The 23,854-nt window shown below is 39.2% G+C and overlaps 2 protein-coding genes across 5 annotated transcripts in view; one reads left to right on the forward strand and one right to left on the reverse strand.

Annotated features, from left to right (window-relative positions):
- The window catches only part of PDE4B (phosphodiesterase 4B), a gene marked incomplete at both ends in the record, with an annotated part of 505,104 nt that overhangs the window by 415,220 nt on the left and 66,030 nt on the right, over positions 1–23,854 (forward strand). The window lies entirely within an intron of this gene.
- Positions 14,619–16,106, reverse strand: LOC307049293 (dihydrolipoyl dehydrogenase, mitochondrial-like; the record flags this gene model as incomplete). The annotated part of the gene is given in 2 exon segments (XM_079698753.1): positions 14,619–14,924; positions 14,928–16,106. Coding segments are annotated over 2 exon segments (1,230 nt in total). The 5' UTR covers positions 15,852–16,106.

Consider the following 23,854-nt stretch of genomic DNA (forward strand, 5'->3'; position numbering starts at 1 on the left):
TAATTTTGTCCTGAGCCACTAGAATGATGAAGGTATAGGAGATATGATTTGAACTCTGCTCTGAAGGATGGGTAAGACTTCACAGGGCAAAAGTTGAGAAATACTGTTCAAGAAAGTAGATCAAGGAATTCATGGAAAAGACTCTGACAAGTACAGGTTTCTGGTAACTGACTATACTGCTGAACTGAATGAATAAGCATTTTCAGAACTCTAATGGAAAACTGATGAATTCATAAAAGTGCTAACAAAAGATCAAGATGAAAAAAAATTAATTACATGGGACTGAGTGAACTGATGAGGATGATTATAATTTTTGTGACTTTCTGTTTGAATAAAAAAAAGAAAGAAAGAAAGAAAGAAAGTAGATCATGCTCAAACAAAGGTATAGTGGCCCAAAGAGTGTGGGCTGAGTTATTGGAACGAAAGTCATTGTGAAGGATTCATGAAGGGAGGATAGGTAGGGGTATGTAGCAGGGGAGTAGGAAGGAAAGATTGGTGGGAAAACAATAGCGGGCTTTGTATACCTAGCACACAAGCTGAAAATTTATTTTATGTGCAGCACGGAGCCACTGATATTTGTTCTGCCGGGGAGCACGTTGTCAGAGCTGTGCTCTTCAGGATGGTTAATGTGGTGTGTTTTCTATGGTGGCAGGAAACAGTGCGAGGCTTGGAGTCAGAAATCATGAGAGAATTTCAGTTCATCCATTGACTAGCTGTGTGATCTTGAGCAAGTTGATAACCCTTTCTGAGCTTTATTTTAGCCTCCTCACCTACATGGTAAACAAGATTAAACCTCCTTAAAAGAGCAGCAGCAAAAACAACCACAATTTTCATTGATCACTGCTCCCTGTGTAGCATCGGGCTAGGCCATTTCTATGTAATGTTTAAGCCTCAAAACAACTCTATGAGTACTTAATATAAGTTTACCATATGATCACTCTTAGGCATCTATACAAGAGAACTGAAGACATATATATCCACAGAAAGTCTTGACACAAATGTTCTTAGCAGCATTATTTACAATAGCTAAAAAGTGGAAACAACCCAACTGTCTATCAACTGGTGAATAGATAGAAAAAGGTGCTACATCCATGCAATGAAATGTTTTTCACCAGTAGAAAGGAATAAACTAAGGGTACATGCTACATACAACATGGATGAACCTCAAAAGTATTATATTCAGTGAAAGAAGCCAGACATGAGATACTCCATATTGTATGATACCATAAATTGTATTTTATTTGCATGAAATATCCAGAAAAAGCAAAGACATAAAGACAAAACCTGGGGCAGTGGTAGGAGACAGGGATTAACAGTAAAGGTTCATGTGGGATCATATTGGGGTGGTAAAAATGGTTTTAAGTTGATCTGTATTGATGGTTGCACAACTTAGTAAATCTACTAAAAATCACTGAATTGTACACTTGAAAAAGGTGAAGTATGTGGCATGCAAAATAGCCTCAATAAAATTATTCTTAAAGCCAAAACAACTCTATGAAGGAATTCCTGTTCTTATCCCTGCTCTACAGATGAGGCTACTGACTTTCTCAAAGCCACACATATATATGGAATCTAAGAAAAAAAAATGTCATGAAGAACCTAGGGGTAAGACAGGAATAAAGACACAGACCTACTAGAGAATGGACTTGGGGATATGGGGAGGGGGAAGGGTAAGCTGTGACAAAGTGAGAGAGTGGCATGGACATATATACACTACCAAACGTAAAATAGCTAGTGGGAAGCAGCCGCATAACACAGGGAGATCAGCTCGATGCTTTGTGACTGCCTAGAGGGGTGGGATAAGGAGGGTAGGAGGGAGAGAGACGCAAGAGGGAAGAGATATGGGAAGATATGTATATGTATAACTGATTCACTTTGTTATAAAGCAGAAACTAACACACTATTGTAAAGCAATTATACTCCAATAAAGATGTAAAAAAAAAAAGTAGACAAGTGATGGATATGTTAACTAAGCTTACTGTGGTAATCATTTCACAACATATATGTGTAGCAATCATCACACTGTACACCTTAAACTTACACAATGTTGTATGTCAACTATATCTCAATAAAACTGGTTAGGGGGGAGTAGTGGAGCTAGGATTGGAAACTCTTTCTGCCTGATCCTGAGCCCATGTCCTTGGCTACTGTTCATACTGTACCCTTTCTTATGTGACAAAGTGGTCGTGAGAATTAAATTAAATGTAGGATACACATTTGATTACATTATACACAAAGCAGGCATGTGCTCAGCTCTCAGAAAATCTTAGCGGATTCTGATTTTGGTAGCCGTTGGCCAGATGGATTAGAGGGGTTTGAGAGGAGACCTGGTAAAGGGCAGTCCAGGCAGAAGGTACCAGGAGACTGCCCAGGGTTTAATCAGGAGGAAAGAACAGAAGATGTAGAAGAGGAAGGCCAGCTAGGATTAGGGTCTTATTCGTCACATATTTTAACTTCTCTAAATAAACATGTAGGATGCCTGGCTCTACTATGAGTTAAAACAAAGAACAGAGGTCTTTCTTTCCTTCAGCAAACAGCTGACACACGTTCCCATCATAAATTTTGTAATTCAGGATATAAAACCAAATCCAACAGCCCAACCCAGCCAGAAGATTAAATAAATAAGTGCTAAATAAATAAATGTAGATGTTGTTCCTTTGCCCATGTGTCTCTACAGAAGATGCCACGTGCTTCTGTTCATTGAAGTCTACTAGTCCGTTTCCTTCTGTGTAAATTTGGGGAACCAGCCTACTCAGGGTTGTGAGTTGAAACTTTAAGGAGTTGAAACTTTGGGGATGTTTTGTTTTACATTTTCCCATGAAGAGCACCACTGTTAATAATAATTCTGAATCACAGGTGAGAGATCACACCTAACATCTCCCCTTTTGTTTTGAAATGCTGTTAAAACTCCAAAGGCAGAAACACAGCCCACAGCCTTGGCAGATGTCGGACTCTGCAGGACTGAATGGGTTTTTTCCTGAGTTACTTTCTATGACTGATACTTTGTGACCCAGATGTGTCTGCCACATGGAGAAACTTTATTATTAATAAATCCACATTCCCCCCAAACAAACAAGACGGCATGGCAAAAACAGTGGTGTTTGCTCTGTTATACATTGGGTTGGTTTTTCATCATTTCCAAGGACCAAGGCCCTGGATGTTTCCCATTGCACTGGTGAAAAAAAAAAGTGAGAATTCAATTTGCCTATTTTGGCCACATAAACATGAGACAATTTGTGGTCACCAAGTCAGGACTCCTCATTCTGGAGGGCTTGGTAGCAGCGGATGGGGCCATGAGGCTCCCTAGGGAGGACAGTATTGAATGTGGAAGTGCATAGGATCTAGGCCATGTGGTACGGAGACTATTCAAAACACCTCCTGGTTTTATGGCATTCAGTCTTTGAGCCACAGTCCCCAAAGAGCCAGGAAAAGCTAGTGTGTGTCTGCCATGGTAATTAAGTGTTCAAGTCTGAAGAAGCTTGAAGAAACCTTAAATGTAGCAAAACTACTTCTACCAGCTTTGTTCACTGTTTCGAGAGCTCACCCAATCAGAGCTCATTCAAGATCCCTTTATTGGACACTGACACTATGTGTAGCACTGTCCCAAACACTGTGAACAATATTAAATTAGGGTCCCAGCCTTCTAGGAGATTGCAGTGAGTGAGGATGGGAATATTTCAATGTGAAACATTTTATCATTTAAATAACGGTCAAAGAGGTAAGAGGTGGTTTTCTCCTCAGTGAAGCCTTTCAGAGCTGCCCCACCTTCACCACTTGTGTGTTGAAGGTTCATGTCTGAACTCAATTTGATGTAACTCTACTAGAATGGGATCACGGAAAGGTCATAAATTTTAGAGTCAGAAGCACTCAAATCTAAATTCCCCATTGCCCATGAATTAGCTGGATTGTAAGCTCCCAGAGGACAAGTCTGTTTAAACATGGTGTTTAGAACTCGGCACAGTGCCTGACGTTTACTAGACACTCTATAAATATTTGCTGTTGAATACCTAAATTAACCGTGGAACCCTAGCAAAGTTAACCTGTGAGTCCAGAGTCCCCCACCGGGGTGGTACAGGAGTAATCACACCTGCCTGATAGGCGTTAGGAAGTTGTCCAGAATGATGTTTGAGGATGGAGACTCTGGAGTCCCTCTGTCTGTGCCTGAATTCCGACCTGTCATTTATTAGTTCTCTGGTTTTGAGCAAATAACTTGTCTTTGCCTCAGTTTCCCACACTATCAAGTAAGGATAATATTGTAATACTTCCTACCTCTTAGGTTTGTTGTGAGGATTAAATAAATGAACATCTGTATAGTCCTTAGACGAGGGCCTGGCACGTAGTATGTGCTATAAAAATATTTGTTAAATAATAATAAATAAATAAATAAAATAGAAAAAGAAAATGGGTTTGCATGGGAATTAATGAGTATTGATGCTGTAAAATGCTTAACATAACCTGGTTCAAATGATGCTGAATAAATGTTAGTTCAAAGAGCTTTATATTTGATCCTCATTTCCCTAGCCAGTGCCTGGCTCATTAAAAAATGCACAAAATGGAATATAATTATTAAGAGAGTGCTATTAAGTTTTCTGAGGATCACGAGGACCTTGTGGGCTAGCAATACGGGGAGGGGTTTCATCAAGGACAGGGAATTAAAGTTGGCTCTTGGTTAGGAATTAAATAGTCAGGGTTAAGGAGTTCATGGAGGAGGCATATAATCTGCATAAACTGGAGGGAGGAAAAATCCAATCACAGTCACAAGATGCTCCATCATCAACAGGACTTGGCACCACTTTCTGGAAGAATAATTTGTCGTGGTCCAGCTCTTTAAGTGAGTTTGGCCAAAACTCTGCTTCAATTCTTCTAGCGTTTCAACTGCTCAAATTAAGACTTTGATGACTGCTTATTTATTCACTCATTTTTTGAGCATGTATTTTGTAGATTCCACTAAGTATCAGGCATTTTATTAAGGAGTGGTGAATAAAATAGAAATGGACCTTACCCCTTTTGGACCAGGAGGGAGATACAGATTATGAACTGAAAAGTAAACAAATTCTGATAAGTGCTTTGAAGTGTATTAAGAGGGCACAGAGGTAGAAAATAATGGAAAGGAAGGGGAGCTTGTTTAGAGGAGAAAATGTCTCTCCAAGCAGGTGACATTTCACCTGAAGCCAGAAAGCTAAGAAGAAAAAAGGGGACTATTCCAGGCAGGGAAATGGAATATTCAAAGATCTTGAGCTTGGTGTATTTAAGAAAGAAGGCCAGTGTGGCTGGAGCAGAGTGACCTGGGGGAAACGGGTAGAAAATGGAGTTGGAGATGGGCAGGGGTTTAATCTTGTGGGGACTTGTAAGGGATAGTAAGGAGTTAAGACTATATTAAAGCGAACTGGGAAGGCACCAAAAAGTAGAAGGGAAAATGTTATATGACTTCTTAAAACTCACTCAGGCATCAATGTAGATAGTAAGTTGGATTGGAAAGAAAAGAGAAAGTGAGAGGAACATTGAAGCAGGCTAGGTAAAGAGGTGATATTTGCTTAGCCCTGGATGGTTGAGAGGCAGGGATAGAAAGAAATGGACAGATTTGCCATATATTTTGGAGATGGGATAGACAAGACTTGCTAATGGATTAGATGGGGAGAGGTAAAAGTAGAAACACTAAGAGAAAGAAAAGCATCAAGAATGAAATTCAGGCTTCTGGCTCGAGCCACTGTATGGTGTTGTTGCCATTGACTAAAATGGATAAGATTAGAGGAGGAAATTGTGGAAGGTGGGGTGGGAAAGAAGTCAAGAGTTTGGTTTTAGCTGCTCACTTTGAGTGTTGTGATGCATCCTTGAGTAGATGTCAGGTCAGCATAGGAAAGGTTAGGCTAGAGATCCATATTTGGAGTCTTCAGCATATAAATTGTGAATAAATCCATGGGCTTGAATGAGAGTGTAGAGGGAGTATACAAATGCAGGGAGATTCTGAGTAGAGAAGGAGGGGATCAGGAAGAAGAGTCAGAAAGAATGATCCGAGAGATAAGAGGAAACCATGGAGAACATGGTATCACAGAGCCTGAGTGAGGAGAGTATTTTGAGAAGGAGACAGCCATCAGCTGTGTTGAAGTAGGTTGAGAATAGAAAAGTGACCACTGGTTCTGGCAACAAAGAAGTCATTGATGATCTTGACAAGAGTAGATTTATGGGACTTATAAGGTTAGAAGCCAGATTCACAGTGGGTTGAACACTTGAGGATGGTAAAGCATATTTGTATATTGCTGAAAAAAATTCAGAGACAAGGAGAGGTTACTGATGGAAAGAGAAAGGAAATAATCAAGGGAACAATCCTAGAGCAGGTAAAGGGCAGTGGAATCCAGAAAGTAGGTTGAGGGCTTGCCTTTTGATCGGAGCATGGACACCTCTTCAGGTGAAAGAGGAGGAGATAGCTTTAGGCACAGGAAATAATCACCATCCTTAGAGCTAATATTTATTAAGTTTATTATGTGTCAGGTAATGTTCTAAGTAATTTTCATTTATTAACTCATTTAATCCTCATAACAATCTTTTGAGATAGGTTCTTACACATACTCAGTTAAAACTTAGAGAGTTCTTTCTCATCTGATAGTTTAAATTGTGGAGCGGAAGGCAGATGGGAGGTTTGAGAAGGGAAAAGGTAAGACATAGTGTCACAGAAAGTAAGTACTCATTGGGACTTCCAGGCAGTATTGGGAGTTCATTTGAGATTTGAAATCATCAATAAAAAGTGAATCTGGGACTTCCCTGGTGGCCCAGTGGTTGAGAATCCTTCAGGCAACGCAGGGGACTCCGGTTGGATCCCTGGTCGGGGAACTAAGATCCCACATGCTGTGGGGCAACTAAGCCTGCAAGCCACAACTAGAGAGCCCGCGTGCCGCAACTACAGAGCCAACGCACTCTGGAGCCGATGAGCCAGAACTAGAGAGAAGCCCATGCACCGCAACAAAGCGAAGAGCCCACGTGCCACAACGAAAGATCCTGCATGCCACAACTAAGACCTGATGCAGCTAAAAAATAAAATAAATAAATAAATATATATATATATACTTTAAAGTGAATGTAACACAAAATCCAAGTGGGTCTTTACAGCACTCAGCAGTCATACTTCAGTGGCCTGACTTAATTGATGCTTAATTTAGAAGCAGGGGTAATTTCCAATGCCAGGAGTAATAAAATATACTAGAATCCCCTACTAGCATCCTAGCCCTTAATAAATGTTCATGAAGCTGCTTTGGAGACTTGGCCACAAGGAACCCTTCCCCTACCCCACTACCCCTCTTGCCCCTGCTCAGAGGGAGGAACCATGGCCTCCATGAGAGAATGATATATAGAATGAACTACCACAGCCCACCAGGATGATGATAGACATGCACTGGCTGATTTTGACTCTTATACTTAAAAGGAGTCCAAGCTGGATGCTCTGTCCCACTGTACCTCACAGCTTGCCAGGTTTCCATCAGCAACAAGGGCACCTCCTTTACCTGAGAAATCACCATTAGCTCTCCCCATTGCCAAACTCTCGTGAGGGCAGAAGAGGTACACAATCTTTACTTGACACAGAAAGCTTTTGATTGACAACAAACAGTAAGAGCTAAGATTTACTGAGCACTTACTCTATATCAGGGTCAGGGCAAAGTGCTTTTTTACTATGGACTGTGTTCCTTAATCTTTAAAACAACACAGTGAGGTATGTATTGTTATAATATCTGTATTACAGATAAGAAAAATGAGCCTTAAAGAGATTAAGTTTTTTAATATCAGGAAGCTATCAAGTGAAGAAGCCATGAGTTGATTCCAGAAAGCCTGACTCCAGGATCTAGGCTCTTTTAAAAAGTACATTATAACAGCATATCAGTGAGCAGCCTTGCCAGATGAAACTACTGTGCATATTCATCTTATCACACACTGCCACCATTCTATAAATTTAATTCAGAAAACACATGAATTTTGTTTTCAACTATGTTGAGACCGGTTTCTAGTCTCCCATGCTCTCAAAATGAGGGATTAATTCATTGGGGGTGATTATAGAATTGATGGCTTTTATTCAAATTTCCCTCTTTTCATAGCAACCAGCCTATTAAAGAGAAGGGTTTATGGTTGTTGGTTTTTGCAAGCCTGGTGACCTACGTTAATATAATTTTCCCTGAAGTCAAATGTATTGATACATGTGACACAGTGTAAGCTGAGCTCTGTGGGCTCTAAGGACTGGCAATGACCTGATCTTTTCCCACCACGTAATTATGAATTGAGAATTGTCCTTTACAATAACTTCCCAGATAATTGAGGTCAATTTGAAAATTTTAGTCTCAGCATCTGGGCATCTTAACTGTCCAGGTTATTTAAGGATATACTAATAATATGCTATCATTACAATAATGATAAAAGCCAACAACAGGTCAAATGCTTACTCTGTGCTAGCTAAGGGCTTTATGTGCCCTTTTCATATATAACAAATTCTTAGAGATTATCATTAACCCTATTTTGAAGATAAAGAAAATGAAATGGAGAGGGGTTAAGTAACTAGCCCAAGGTCACATAGTTACCAAAAGGGAAAATGAGAATTGAGAATTTAGAGCTTTTGAAGGCCAAGTCATCATTTGGAGACAGAAAACCACGGAAACAAATCAAAGCTTCACTACTTAGCAGTTTGAAGTTTACAAAACTGACTTTGCAAGAATGGCAGAAAAATCCACATAAAGCATTAAGTACATACCTGCCAACTAGTAGATGCTCATTGAATGGTAGCTATGGTTATTAAATGGAATGAGCTGGAAAGTTGAATAAGTATTCCATAATTTTGATTTAATTGGTGAACATTCGTATTTCAAATACCTGACCCATATCAAATATGCTCTTCTCTCCTTATTGTTTTAAGTGTCCAAATTATTCAGGTAATCAACTCACACCCCCCTTCCTTCTACCTTTTTGGATGTGATCTGTACCCAAGACTCCCTCAGACACACTAATTCTACATAATTTGAAAAGTAACATAAATATTTCTGTTGTCTTTCTGTTCTTTCTAAGTAAATTTGAATGAATTCAAGATATTTTTCCAATGGCTTTAGATATAGATGTTTGCAATGGACCAGAGCTCCCTGGGGGTAAGATGAAAAACAGACCCAGCTGGAGTATCCTGGTGACCCAGTAGCCCAGACCTGCCATAATAACCTATTTGGGGATGCCATGGTAATCTGGTCCGTGGCATTTGGCTGAGTGGTTCCAGTTGTGACATATGATGATTCAAGTTTACTCATGTACACACCAGAGCTTCACAAAATGACCTTTTTTGAGGTCCTTGAGGTTAGGGAGGGAGCAGGGAGGAGCACCGAGGCGCTCTAAACAAAGCAGCTTTGTCTTTACACCACTTGTTTGGACAAATGTCCCCTCATGTGCAGCAGCTATTTGCTGCTGGGCTCTTGGCAGAATGACTAAAATGGGACAGAAATTAAGGACACATTCTGAAGTTCCCTGGAAAATCACCGTCTCTGGCAACTGTTAGCCTTGGGATGGTAACTCAATGGATGATTTCTTGTCACTCACTTCCTTACTCACTTTTTTCCTTTATGGGCATTTTCAAGGTGGTTGAAATGGCTACTTATTAAGCATCTGCTATGCATATCCTGTACCAGGTCCATGGAGGATGGAACATGGGGAAAAATCATTTATCATCTTTGGGGTTCATTCTCCTGGTCTGTAAAATGGAGAATTAGACTACATTAGTGATTCCCAAGTTTTATACATATTTAATAAAGCATATTCAATTTTTCATTTTTCATTTAAAAAAGAGAAGAACAATATCTTCAGAAACCACAGAAAATAAAGCTTCACAAACTCTTCTTAGCCAATACGGATATAAAAAGCATAGAATCCCAACAAAAGGGCCATCTGAATCTACATAAGGGAAAGGTATGTGATCTTTTATGTTTTTAACCTTATAAAACCGGTAGAAAATTAAAAAAAAAAAAAAACTGGTTGAGCAACTCTGGACCAGATAATCTCTAAGGTTGTTTTCAAGTTCAAGAAATATATTGTTGTACAAAATCGCCTCCCCAAAACAATTGGTGTTTTTATAGCTCAAAGAAGAGAGATGTATTCTTAGAGAAGGATAAATCCTCAGGGCTTGAGAGAGACTCAGTCATTTCCAACACTGACTTCTGATTGTTGATTCATAAGCAAATGTGTGTGCTGACCCACAAAACACAAGTTCTGATTAATTCTACTGATATTGGCCAGCATTCTAATTAATTTAGGCCCGAAGTGAATTTTTGACTTGAATTATCAATCTCTAATATCTTACTAGCCTAAATTAACAAGATAATTTAATGAAGAAGTATTTATTAAACTACTTCAGTTAACTTTCTCTTTAACTCTTTTTTTTCTTTGAAGGTTAAATTATAAAACTTTATTTTAATTACAGTTTAAATTCAGATCCCAAGCTCCCTAACTTTCTGTCACACTTTTGATCTCTCCCTAATACCATCTGTGCATATCCAATTCCTCCCATCTTCTTAAGAGCTGTTCAAATGCCAGTCCCACAAAAAGGTTTCCTCTTCTTCCACCCTCACTTCCTTGCAGGTGAAAAGAATTTCTCATGTTATCAATTTTCCCAGCATTTAATATTGTGGGATCTCTTTAATTCTTGTTCCTTACAAACAAATGAGTAATACATTTAAAAGAAAGAAACAATAACATCTTAAGTTCTTTTTTTTTAAAGCTGTATTTTATACGGATTTTCTTTGCATGTGAACTTTTTTATTAATTCAGAATGATGAGACAAAAGAGGAGAGAAACAAGGTTAGGCATCGTAAAGGAAAAGTCAAAGAGCAGAGAAACTGGCAAGAAATTGAATTAGAAGAGAAAGTGAGGAATAAAATCCAAAAAAGATTTTTAGGGAAAATCCCTGTGTAAAGGAAAAGAATCCAAAGATACAACACATGTGCTTCATGACTCAAAAGTGTTGGCTTTGTACCTGGGTGATTCATTTGGTGGAAAACATAGCTGGGTCGGAGAACTTTTTGCTGGCCCCAAACTTTCTTGGAGTCATTTGAAGCTTCATTTTGTGTGTGTATTTTTTTCTCACTTCTTCAAAGGAAATATTAATTGCTTTTCAGAAATAGCCCTGGTCATTGGAGTTTATCTGTTTGAGCACTTGAGATTCAGAATTAGATCATGGACTTTGGAGTATGGAAAGTATTTAAGAAACTGGGACAGATTTGTTCCAAGTGACTTCTCTTTGTCTCCTGACAGGAATAGATAGATAGTAGGTCCTGCAAGGGAGGCCCATTGAATAGGTCCAAAGGGGACAGTCTGCACCTTGGAAAAGATAGACTGGACCAGTGGTTTAGAACTTTTGGGACCATGACTCGCAGTAAGACGTATATTTTACATCAACTCAGTCCCCACATATGCGTGTGTTTTATAAAACAATATCTTACTACATGTGTTATACCTGATGTTTTCTATTCTAGTCTAGTCTTTTGTTATTTAAATAAATACTGGCCAAGACCCATTAAATAGATTTCATAACTTATTATTGGATTTCTACATATGTTCCCCAGTTTCTTTCCTGTCTGCAACACCTCCCCCCAGACACACACACATTGCTCAAATACAGTACAACCCATTTTCAGAAGCATCCCTCTCATTCCACCCCACACGTCGAAATAGTTGCAGTTTCTTGAGCACCACGCTCTCTTTCACTTCCCTGCACGTGTCATTCTCTGTCTCTACTCAAAGCACTTTAGAGCTTTCTCACTCCACCTCCCTTTTCTGCACCAAGCTAAATCCATCTGCTTAAGACTCAACCCAGGGCTCAAAAGTCTTTCCCCTCAGGCTGTGTTGACCTGTTTTCTGCTCTCTCCTGAGCATCCTGGAGACATCCTTGTCTTTATCTCAGCCTCATCTTGCTATGTTATGATGATCCATTTATATGCTTTTCTTTCCCAATAGACTCCCTGAAAGCAAAGGCTATGTCTTTTATCCCCAGGAACTGGTCTAAGGTTTGACACATACCTGGTTCATAAATTTTGGATGAATGAGAGCCTGGCTGTTGGTCAGCACACAGTACTGAGTTGCTGCCTCCTTGGTAAATTGTAGTCTGTTTACCACAAACAAGAAATGAGTATTCTTTAGTGGAAAATATGCACCTGAGTTGCAGTAGATGTGCTGACCCTCAGAATCTTTTTTATGTTACTCATAAGATATAGTGTAGCAAAGCAGGTGGAAGACTCAGGCTTTGGAGCTGCACAGAACTGGATTTAAATTCTGGCCCATTGGTTACAAGCTCTGTGACCTTAAGCAAGTTACTCAATTTTTAAAAATCTCAGTTCCCTCATCTGCAATAATAACCTTCTATGGCTGTTGTTAGGATTGTGTAGATGTTAAATAATGGGATATAAGCTCCGTGAGGGCAGGAATTTTTGTCACTTTGGTACCTTGTCATGGACTTAGAAAAATGGCTGGCACATATTTGTTGCATAGGTGAATATTTTGCTGCTCTCAATAGGCCCTCAGTAATTCAAAGCAGCTCTTATTCCTGTGAATATCTTATCAAGTTTTGCACAGGATTCCTTGGAATATGCATGATGTGCATGATAATTCCTTGTAACTTCTTTGATCAGAAGTTAGGCTCCTACCTGTGAGATGACACTTTCATACCCTGACATTCAACGATTCAAGATGCAGGTAGAAACATTTATCTTCCTGAAGAATGTTGTATTTCATGCTGTTAGTCTAGAATGAAGTTTAGTCATTGCAAGCTTGGTTGATTTTGTAGAGGTCCTTCAGTTCTGTTTTTGAGTTGCCATGTATGGGCTTTTGACTCTTTCTTCTTCTCTTGTCTCTTTTCTTGTTAGACATCCATGAACCATATCATCATTCACTACGTATTAGATAGACTCACACAGATTCTGATTCAGGGTCTTGGGAAACATGACTGAATTTCTCAGTGTTCCTAGAGTTGTTTCATTCTCTTCCTCTGCAGAGATCTTGTGTAAGGTCCATAAGGATGGAAAATCCATTATTGCCTAATGTCCTTACTGTTTCCCATTTCATGAATAGATGTTTGTATTCCTAGGTTTCATTTTGGGCCTTTCCTATTTTCAGTACTTTCCTGAGTATCTTGTGCCAAATAATGAAAGTATCGTTTTAAGCTTTTTTGAATTTCATTAGCTCACGGACAACTCTCAATACTACATTTCTACCAGAAAGACAAAACAAAGAAAGAAATTTTAAAAAGCAATTCTCAAAGTCTTCCACAAAACAAGACAAATAAAATGATGGTATTGCTTCATTTAAAAGATCCACATCAAAATGTTCTAACCTTAACTTTCTCATGCCAAAAGCCACTTCATTGTAGTATTTACTGAAGGATCTTTTAAGTAGTAGGGTTAAATGATCCAGATTATTAGTCCATTATGGTTGTTTACCTTATATTTCACATGGTAACAACAGGGTTGTCCTACTCTTTTATATGTAAAAGTCTGCCAAAAACTATTTTACTCATTTGTTAGTGAATTTAGGTGTGAATTCCAAAGTGTGCTCCTTATCATAAATTCCTCAGATATATAATAACAGAGTGTATACAAAAAAAGAATGGTAAATCCTATGACACTATATTAAGTTAATATCTTAAGTCCATCAACGGAACAATATACTAGTATACTTTTGTTCTCACACTGACTTCTATTTTCAAACTTAAGATTACCCCTAAGTTACTATAGTCATATCAGACTAGGTGGGGCTCTTCATTACATTTTTGAAAGTAGGAGGAGGAATATATCTGGGGAGAAAGAGGACGTATTTTGGTAAGTGGAATTAAGAGAAGGGGAAGCTTGCCTGGCTAACTAATAGGTTTCACTTAGTTGGTTCAGTGATGGAGGACAGGTAGACCACAGAAGGGCAGAGCTTTCTAGAGAAAAGAGGAGGGTTAACATTTATGGAATGCCTACTATGTGCTAGGTGTTTCACAGTCTTTTACATCCTCACACAGAAATTCTGGAGAAGATTATTGCATTAAATTAAAGATATGCTGCCCATAACAAAAATTCAGTCATCTGTCCAAAGTCATACAACTCCTAGGGGGCAGGGTCCAGATTTGAACCCAAGCTTTCACAACTTGTGTTCTTTCCACTAACAACACGGTCTTAGAATACTCCAGGTACACCTGTATGTGTCCAGTCAGGTGAATGTTGCACTTGACATCTTTTAAATTTCCACTTTACAAACATTTCTTGACAAACTGAGGGAGAAGTTCCACACAATGGAACTGAGATATCATCTCCGCTTTCTACCCCTGAATGGTTCCTCTGAGGACATCACTGTAGCCTTTTACATGGATATAAAAACATTTAGTAAAGTGGAAAGCATTGTGTTCATGGTAGTCAAAAGTTCCTATAGTCCTCTTTTTTTTTTTTTTACATCAGTTCAGTTTATACATGTTTAACTTATTCTAATGACTGTTTCCAATGTGAACACCAAGTTTAAAATAATTGATCACCTTGTTTCAAACACAGCTGTTCACATAGCATACTCCAGCTCCATCCATGTAAGTAAACCCTCTATAAAAGCTCCCAGGGAATTTCAGAAAAATATAATCTTCTAATTTAAAAGTTGATCGATTTGCCAAATGATGCAGTCAGGTTTGCTTCTCTAAAAGCTTCTGATAAGGTCAGATGTGCATGACAGACTCTAGCTATATCTTCACAGGATGCTCCATATTCCAGTACAAGAGCAGCTTCATTTATCATTTCACCAGTACCTGGTCTTAGAATATGTGCTCCCAATACTCTGTCTGTTGATTTCTGCCCAAGCATCTTCACCATGCCATCTGTGTCAGCGTTTGTCTTAGCTCTGCTGTTAGCAGCAAATGGGAATTTCCCAACTTTGTACTCAATACCCTCTTCTTTCAACTACTCTTCTGATTTGCCAACCCAAGCAACTTCAGGGTGTTTGTAAATCACCAATGATACACAATTGTAGTCAATGTGCACAGCGCCACCAGCCATCCCTTCAACACAGATAATGCCTTCATCCTCTGCTTTGTGAGCCAGCATTGGACCAGCAGTCACATCGTTGATTGCATAGATATTTGGAATTTTAGTTTGGAATCTGGTATTTACTGGAATTCTACCTCTAGGATCCAGCTCAATTCCAAGCTCCTCTAGTCCCAAATTCTTAGTAAAGGGTCGTCGACCAATGCAAACCAGGAGTACATCACAAGTGATAACTTCAGCTTTACCACCAGAAGCAGCTTCAATAGAAACATCAATTTTTCCATCTGACTTCTTAGTAGCACCAGTAACTTTGGTATTCAATTTAAATCTAAATCCTTGTTTTTGAAGGATGCGTTGAGAGTTTTTAGATATCTCCATATCAATTCCAATTCCACCAACATGACCCAAAAACTCAACTGCTGTCACGTCTGCACCAAGTCTTTGCCAAACTGAGCCTGATTCTACACCTATTACTCCTGCACCAATGACAACCATCTTTTCTGGAACTTTTTTTAAAGACAAAGCACCCATAAATGACACTACTGTATCTTCATCAATCATAATTCCAGGAAAAAGAGTGACTTCTGAACCTGTGGCTATAAGAATATTCTTTGTATCAATAACTTGAGTGCTGCCATCAGCTTTCATAGCAGTGACCTGATTTTTCCCAGTTATCTTTCCATATCCATTTACATGAGCAACCTTATTCTGTTTGAATAAGTGGGCAGTTCCACCCATTAAAGCTCTTACTACATTACACTTCTGCTCCATCATCTTCTCTAAATTCATATGAACTTCAGACATTTCAATTCCTCTAGATGCAAAATCTTTTCCATGGGCCATATTGTAATAATGAGAGTTATTCAATAAAGTCTTAGAAGGAATACAACCAACGTTCAAGCATGTTCCACCGAGTGTTTCATTTTTCTCAACACAGACTGCCTTGAAGCCTAACTGGGCAGCTTTAATAGCAGCAACATATCCTCCAGGATCAGAACCTATCACTGTTACATCAGCATCTATTGGTGTATCTGCATAAGTTCTCAGTGGCACTGCAGAAACTCCTTGCAGACCATGAGATATTCGATTGAAATGGCCTCTCTTATATTCCTCAGTCAGAAGTCCAAAAATCAGTTTCACAGGACTAAAAACATGGTGTCATCAGGGACTGTTCCTTCTTGAGGCTCTAGTGGACACTCCAGTTCCTTGCCTTTGCCAACTTCTAGAGGCTGCCCACATTCCTTGACTCGTGGCTCTCTCCTCCCATCTTCAATGCTGGCAATGTTGTGTCATCACGGCTTCTCCTCTGACTCTCCCTATAGTACTTTTTAATAATAATAAAGTTGACTGCAGAATGGAAATATTACAAGGAAAAGTAACATGCTATAATATAAACTCCTAATGATATGAATATTAAAGTGCAATCAGATACATATTGAGGACATTTGCTCTATTGCACAAACACAGGCATCCAGAGTTATGTCTTCTCTCTATTGTTCTTGCTTTTATCTTTAGCCATGTGAGAAGACTTTCAAGGGTCCTATTTCATTTCTCAGAGTGACAGCCTCATCCTACAACAAGCAGAGTGCCTGGCCAAAGCTAATGTCTTCCTTGAATAAATTCATTTTCTGGTGATTTGGGTTCCCCTCTTCACAAGACTTCCTGAGATACTGATCATGGAAGGGAATATTATCTCTTTAGTTCTGGGCACTCAGCACTCAGACCGCATTCCTGGCTGCAGCCTGGAATATCACTTCTGGCTGGACTCACTTCTCCTTGACCACCAAGGAGAGATCAGCCAATTCACTGCACTTTATTGATTGTGAGCTGCTGATTTATCCAGTCTTCTCATTTCACGTGTGAGGGACAGAGATTTGGAATGACTTCCCTCTGCTCACATAGCTGATGATAGAATGTGGGCTGGAATCCACATTTGACTCCCAGTCCAGAGCTCTTTCCATTCCCCAGTCCCTCACTTATTAATACATTCATCAAATATGTGTTAGATGCCTACATGCATGTAAGGAGCTCTGACTTAAGACACAGATACAGATCCTGCACTCAAGGCCTTTACCCTTCTCTATGTTTTTGATTTCCAGAGGGTCTGAGTTCCATTAGGAAAATGACTCTATGCCAGGGCAATCTCTCTACCCTGGATGGATTGGGTAATCACAACTTGTTACGTACAGCTCCATTTCTAGTACCCAAATGTATTGTTCATAAACAGCCTATTCTCTAGTCTTCTTTTTATTGGGGTTTCTCACCCAAACATGACATTATTGATAGATAATGTTTAAATGGGTGGGCTCTGAAGATCAAGCTATTAATACCTCAAGTAGTCTCCATTTTCTCCCTAGTAAAAGATAGCATGGATGTGTATGCATGTGTGTGTGTGTGTGTGTGTGTGTGCATTGGGTGTAGTGCACTGAAACACTCAGAAGAAAACCATTTGTTCATGAATGGGCCACAGTACAAGCTACAGATTTCTTCTGGGCCTCACATGGCTGCCACATACACCAGACTACCAATATCAGATAAGCAGATTTTTGTCAACTGGTAATTTTTAATAATTTAAGCATACTTTTTCCCATTATTTTAAGGACCCATTTTGGAGCTTCTTCATTTGAGCAGCAAGTATTTCCTGAGGGCCTGCTGTGTTCCCAGTCCTGTAAAGTTTTGGGCTATGGGAAACTGAGTCAGAGATCATGATCCTCAAGTCACTTTCATGCTTCTTGTGGCTGTCATTCTTGCTTCAGTTGATCCTGAAGTAAAAAGGACTCGTATGTCACAGAGGAGGTAGCTGAGGCCCCGAGAAGTTTAGTGACATGCCAAGATCCCCAATACTAGTAAGTGATAAAGCTGGGGCTAGATCTCTGATATTTTTGCCACTGGACAGTACTCTTTTTTTTTTTTTTAACTACACCAGATTGCCTGCCAATATTTTTCAAAAACACGGGATATATTAGAGAAAGAATTCTTTGCAAACATATAATTGTGACCTCATGATAGAATAATAGCAATGAAATGAAAATGTTAAGTTCATTTTAAATGCTACCTAAAACTAGGTCATGAATGTATCCCCTAGCCTTTCCTCCCCATGGGCATAAATGAGTTCCTTTCCCAAATGACTGGTTTGGTTTTTTACACCCATGTGAGTTACAAAGACCTTTTTATTACAGGGATCCCTGCTGAACTTCTCCTAGGGAATGACTGTGATGGGAGAAATACAAGTAGCAAGTTCACTGGGCGTTTATAACTCGAGAGAAATCTCCTGCTAAAGCTTGGAGCTTACTGCTCATCCAACTGATTAACTTTGTCTGGGAGGTGGTCATTAGCCTCCCAAACCCCAGAGGTTTGGACTATCCAGTTACACTAAGCCCAGAAGCAGGGAGGGATTAGGACACAGCTTCCCTGGGTGAAAACGGGGAAAGCTAAACTGCTTCCAGATTGCAGTTCACTGTCCCTATACTGATTTCTGGAGGACTTGAGAAAGTCCTGAAGCAGAAGGGACCCATTGGCTTTGGAAGCAAGAGATGATGGAAATGCACAGTTCATCCACAAACCAGATGCTCTTAGCATCACTCCCTAGCTGGGTGACATTCATGGGACTCTTTCCCTTCGGTTTCCACATTTGTCAAATGAGCAAGAAAAACATAAAGAATTACAGATTGACAGTTTGGTAAGTTTCCCTGATGGTCACCTTACTGTTACCTATTACGTGGGCTATGGTGTTGTGTAGCCTGGGAGAATCTAAAAATCTGGATTTGGGGGCTCTTGATTTATTTGATTTATTGTCAGCAGATGACATTAAAAGTAGCTTGCATTTGCTGAGCAAATCTAGATGGACAATGGTGGGTGGAAACAGGGAGTGGCCTGGATGGTGACCGGAATTAGAATAACAATCCCTTGCATTTTAGAGATTGCAAAGCACTTTCCCACACATCCTGTCATTGGATTCCTGCAAAGTCCTTCAAGGGCAGGTATTCCTATTGACAGATGAGACAAATGAGATTTGACAAATGAGAAAATTGATGTTCTAAAAGGTTAAGCAATGTCCAGAGCTCACACACAAAAACAGTGGTGGCAGTATAAAAAGTAGAATATAAGCCAAAGCCCTTGTTTCCTTATGCGACATACCAGAGAGTGATGAGAATCTACCACAAAGCTTTTTAGCTATGCTCAGATAATCAGCAACTGTTTATAGTATATTATTGACACGGGACTACAGTCTTCTATTCTTCCTGGACCTCTAGAACTTCTCTTGTTTTGACTTCTCTTCCCACCTCCTCTTGATCTATGTAGCTCCTTCAGCTTACCACTTAGACAACACTTCCTCCAAGAAGTCCCCAAGACTTTGTTAGGTGACCATTCTGTAGGCTTATGTGGTACCCAGTGATTATCACCACTTTATCCTTACCACTCTAATTAAATTACCCATATTGGAATATCACTGTCTAGGCACTAAAACTAGTTATTTACAAGTCATTCACCAGTGGTTATTTTTTCACCATTTAACCCCAACATATAAGATGATAAACTCTGTCTGGATAAATATTTCTTGAGTAAATGCTGCATAATCTACTGTAACCAAAAGGGAATTTTGCTTCCACATTACCCTTGGGGGTAGGAGAAGATGGAAAGCTCTTTTAAAGCCATCTAAAACAGTACCATTTCCAGGAGAGGCTCTCAGGAAACATAACTCTATAACCATTTGCTTAAAACATTAGGTTATTCCCAGAAGTAAGACTTAGAGTTGGGAAAGGACTAAAAGTGTGATAAGGATGGAAGTTAGTGTTTATGTAACTCTATGGGGAAAGAGGTGAGAGTAGATATTTTTGGAGTTACTGGAAAACTTAGCCATGACACCCTGCCTGCTCATGTGTCTGGTGCTATTGCTGGGAATCAAGCTTCATACCAATCCTCTGTCAGATATCAGTTTCTGAGAAGAGACTTGAACTTGCTATGTGGTTATTTATAACTGTATCTTTCTATTTGGTGCCAGATTAGAAGACCCTACAATACCACTGATATATGTTATCAGAACCACATATCGACAGAGTATGATAATCATGGTAGGTGATGAGCAAGGTGTAGGACTCTCAAGTCATGTAAATACAGAACCCAGCACTTTAACCTAGAACCTGTATATCCCAAATCCTTTCAAGTATCTAGGAATTAATGAATGCATAATTGTAATCATCACGTAAAATGAATTAGTGGGGTGCTGGCTGCAAGGCCATTTCTTCAATGGCAGAATCTTAAAGGACATGGAGAGCTTGACAAGGGTTGAGTATTACAGGCATTGTGCTGAACTGTCAGCAAAAGCAATCCTAGGCAGTGTGTAAACAAATAGACATGGCTGTGCTTCAGTTAAACTTTATTTACAAAAATAGGCAGTAGGCTGTGTTTGGTTCCTCAGAGTTTCCTGATCCTGGTGTAAAGTATAGGTAGCAATTTGCAATTTTATTTCCTTCTGAAAATCCTTCCTTTGTTCTTCTTTGCCTACAAGCTGAAGCACAAATTCCTTAACTCTATTCCAATGTGAGCAGTACTTTCATACCACCTGAGAGCTTATGCTCTTTTTCTTCTCTTTGTGCTCAGTTCACATCGGTCTGTTCTTAAGGCTTTCTGCTTAACCAAATCCTACCCATCCTTTGTGGAAAATGTTCTCAAATGGGGTAGAGGGGTTATATCAGAATCATCTGTGGAGCCTTTTGACATTAAACATAGTGCTTGTCAACCACCCTAAATTCTGATAGGCCCAGTGAGGAGGTGGGGCAGGGCAGGGACTTGTATAGCTTGCAAATATTCCTAAGCTTATTCAGGTGATAGACACTCTCCCCCCAAACCAGTGCTCTATGGCATTGCTAAAGTCCCACTTCCTCCAAGAAACCTTTCCTAACCACATTAACCCATACTCAGCTTTCTTCCTTTGGACCCCATTAGTCCTCTTTGGCCACAAAATTCATTTTTAGCACTTACTGTAATTTTTTTTTGGTTTTTTAAGTGTTTCGTGTATCTGCCATTGTTGTCCTAGGTGCTGGGGACTCAGCAGTGAACAGGATAGTAAAGACCCTTCTCTCTGAAGATTACATTCTAGTGACAGAGAGAGACAGGCAATAAGCATGTGTCCAAAGGAATGGAGGAGATAATTTCAGATAATGAAAAAAAAAAAAAAAAACAAGCTAATGGGATAAAGGGTGACCAGAGAAGGGAGCTGGAAGGATAAGAAGGTGCTGTTTTGGATAGGAGAATCAAAAGGGTTTTATGGCATCTATAACTGAACTAAAAGCTGAGTGCAGAGATCTAGGGGAAAGGAATTACAAGCTGAGGGAACAGCACAGTTTTATCTTTCCTTTCTCTGAAAATGCTGTTGAATGTAGAATGTTGGAGTAGTCAGCCTCAGAGATGATTAACAACAGTTCCCTTATTGAGGTCTGCCAAATAAAATGCAGGATGCCCAGTAAATTTGAATTTCAGATAAATAACAAATAATTTTTTAGTATAAGGACAGATTATAGTATAAGGACAGATTATAGTATAAGAACTAAAAAAATATATTATTTATCTGAAATTGAAATTTAACTGGCTGTCTTTGTTTGTCTTCATTTTGTTTGTTTTTTGGCTAAGTTGGACAACTCTGCAGTTACTCATAAGAAAAGTAACCCAGGGCAATTTATGTTTGACACCATCCAGTTACTTGGAGCTGAGTTGGAACAAAATCTGAATCTAAAGCAGAGGCAATTCAATTTGGTGCTGATATGTTAGAATATCTTACATTGTTTTCTAACTGTCTCCTTGGGTAGTGATTTGTCTGCCCAACAACTCCTTACGGTCATATTTCCTGTGACTTTTATTTTTTTGTCATACACAAGGTACAATATGAAGTACTAAATTCATTCTTTTATCCCCTTTCTATTGTAAGCCTACAGTAGAAGTACTGATCTGGGTACAAAGGGGACATGGCCTCTGTCCTTCAGATAATGAAAAATGAGTATATATAAATCACTTTAAATCAGCTAAGGGCATGATAAAGTGTCACTGCAGAAGAGCATGATGGCACTGGTGTTCAGAGCAGGGACAGATGGCTTCCAGCCCTAGGATTCAAGGAAGACATCAAGTAGAAGTTCCATCTGACTTGGGACTTGATTGATGGCAAGGATTTCAATAAAGGATTACAGAGAACATCATCCATGCAGAGAAAATAGCACAAACCAGGAGAGTGTGGTGAAAATAACAGGACTTACTTAGGGAACAAATCCATCCCTGTGTTTGCAGCTGAGATTTAAGTAAAGGAGAAGAGTACATGATGTTAGATCTGGGTTAGAAAGAACCCTGAACACCAAATAAAGGTATTTGGATGTATTAGAAAGGTCATGGGGGTGATTAAACATTTTTGAGCTGGCACTTGATGTAATGAGTCATGTATGAAGAAAATCAATCTTTTGACGGCATAAAACATGGAGACCAGTGAGAAAGTGACTGCAAAAGCCCTGGTTGGTTAAATGAGAGCTTGACTATAATTTATAATAAGAGAAAGGGAAAGATGGGACTGGATGCAATCGATATTTTTGAGGTAGAATGCACTGAGCCTGCCAAATGGTAGGTTGTAGAAACTGAGAAAAAAAGGAGGCATGGAAGATAAAGCAGAGATTTTAAGTTTAGATAACTATGGGACTGTGGATACCATTAATAAAAATATGGAAGTCAGGGAAAAGGGCAGATTGTAGGTAGGAAGAAGATAATGGCTTTATCTTTTTAAACATAGCATTATAGAATTTCACAGCTATTAAAGTCATTATGATTATGCCCAATCCCTTTGTTTCATGTAGAAGAAAATCCAGTGAGAGTAAATGACTTGTCTATGATCACTCTGCAAGTTAGTGGAATAGCCAGTTGGGGAAATCAGATGCCTTGAACAATGTTTATTCCATAAAATGATCTATTTTATAATGAGTTTGAATTTGTAGAAGTAGAATAATGATGTGGTAAGATGCATTAGTCAACTGGAAACGTAGATGTGGCATTTCAGTAACAGATCAGGGACAATGATTTGGGAGCTATCAAAATGAAAATAACATTTAAAGACATGGAAGTAAATGAAATTGCCAAAGGAGAGATTAGAGTCACTAAGTCAAGTGTGACAGATGTCCATGGATACTAAGAAGTGCCCACTAAAAAATAAAATAAAATAAATAGGAAGTGCCCACTAAATTTCACATTCAGGAGGCCCCTGGGTTTTGAGAGAAAGAGAGAGAGAGAAAGCAGTTGCCATTGAATGGAGGGAGCAGACGCAAAACTACAAACATTGAAGGTTGATGGGCTGGTGAAGAAGTGGAACTAGAATTTAAAATTATTTCTCTGGAAGGTGGCAATAAAAGAAGAATGATGTGATAATGTTGAAGCAGGGCCTAAAGAAAAGCTTTTAGGTTGTAGGATGGCAAAAAAATGAGTGTATAGGTAGAAACAGTGAAGGTCATGGAGAACAAGTGGTTAAAGGTGTAAATGAGTAAGGGTATAACTGAAATTATCAAGGTCTTTAAAAAAAAAAAAACTAGAGTGGAGGAGAAAAAAACAAAACAAAATGAGGAGAGACACTAAAATGGATAGGTAAAAGTGGAGGCAAAGAAGCCTCCTGAGGCACGAAAGGGGTGAAGTTGGTAGAATTCAAATTGACCTTTATCTTACCAGTGAAGTAGGAAATTGGATCTTTGGTAAAAGTGAGAGGATAGACATGGAAATGGGAATTTGTGAGCAGTGGGAATGTTTTCATATACACTTATGAGGAATCAGTAGCGAGATGATAAAACTGCACTAAGAGCCCTGCTGAGGTTAGACTCGGGCAT

This window comes from Hyperoodon ampullatus (genome assembly GCF_949752795.1).
Source record: "Hyperoodon ampullatus genome assembly, chromosome: 2".
Taxonomy (NCBI): domain Eukaryota; kingdom Metazoa; phylum Chordata; class Mammalia; order Artiodactyla; family Ziphiidae; genus Hyperoodon; species Hyperoodon ampullatus.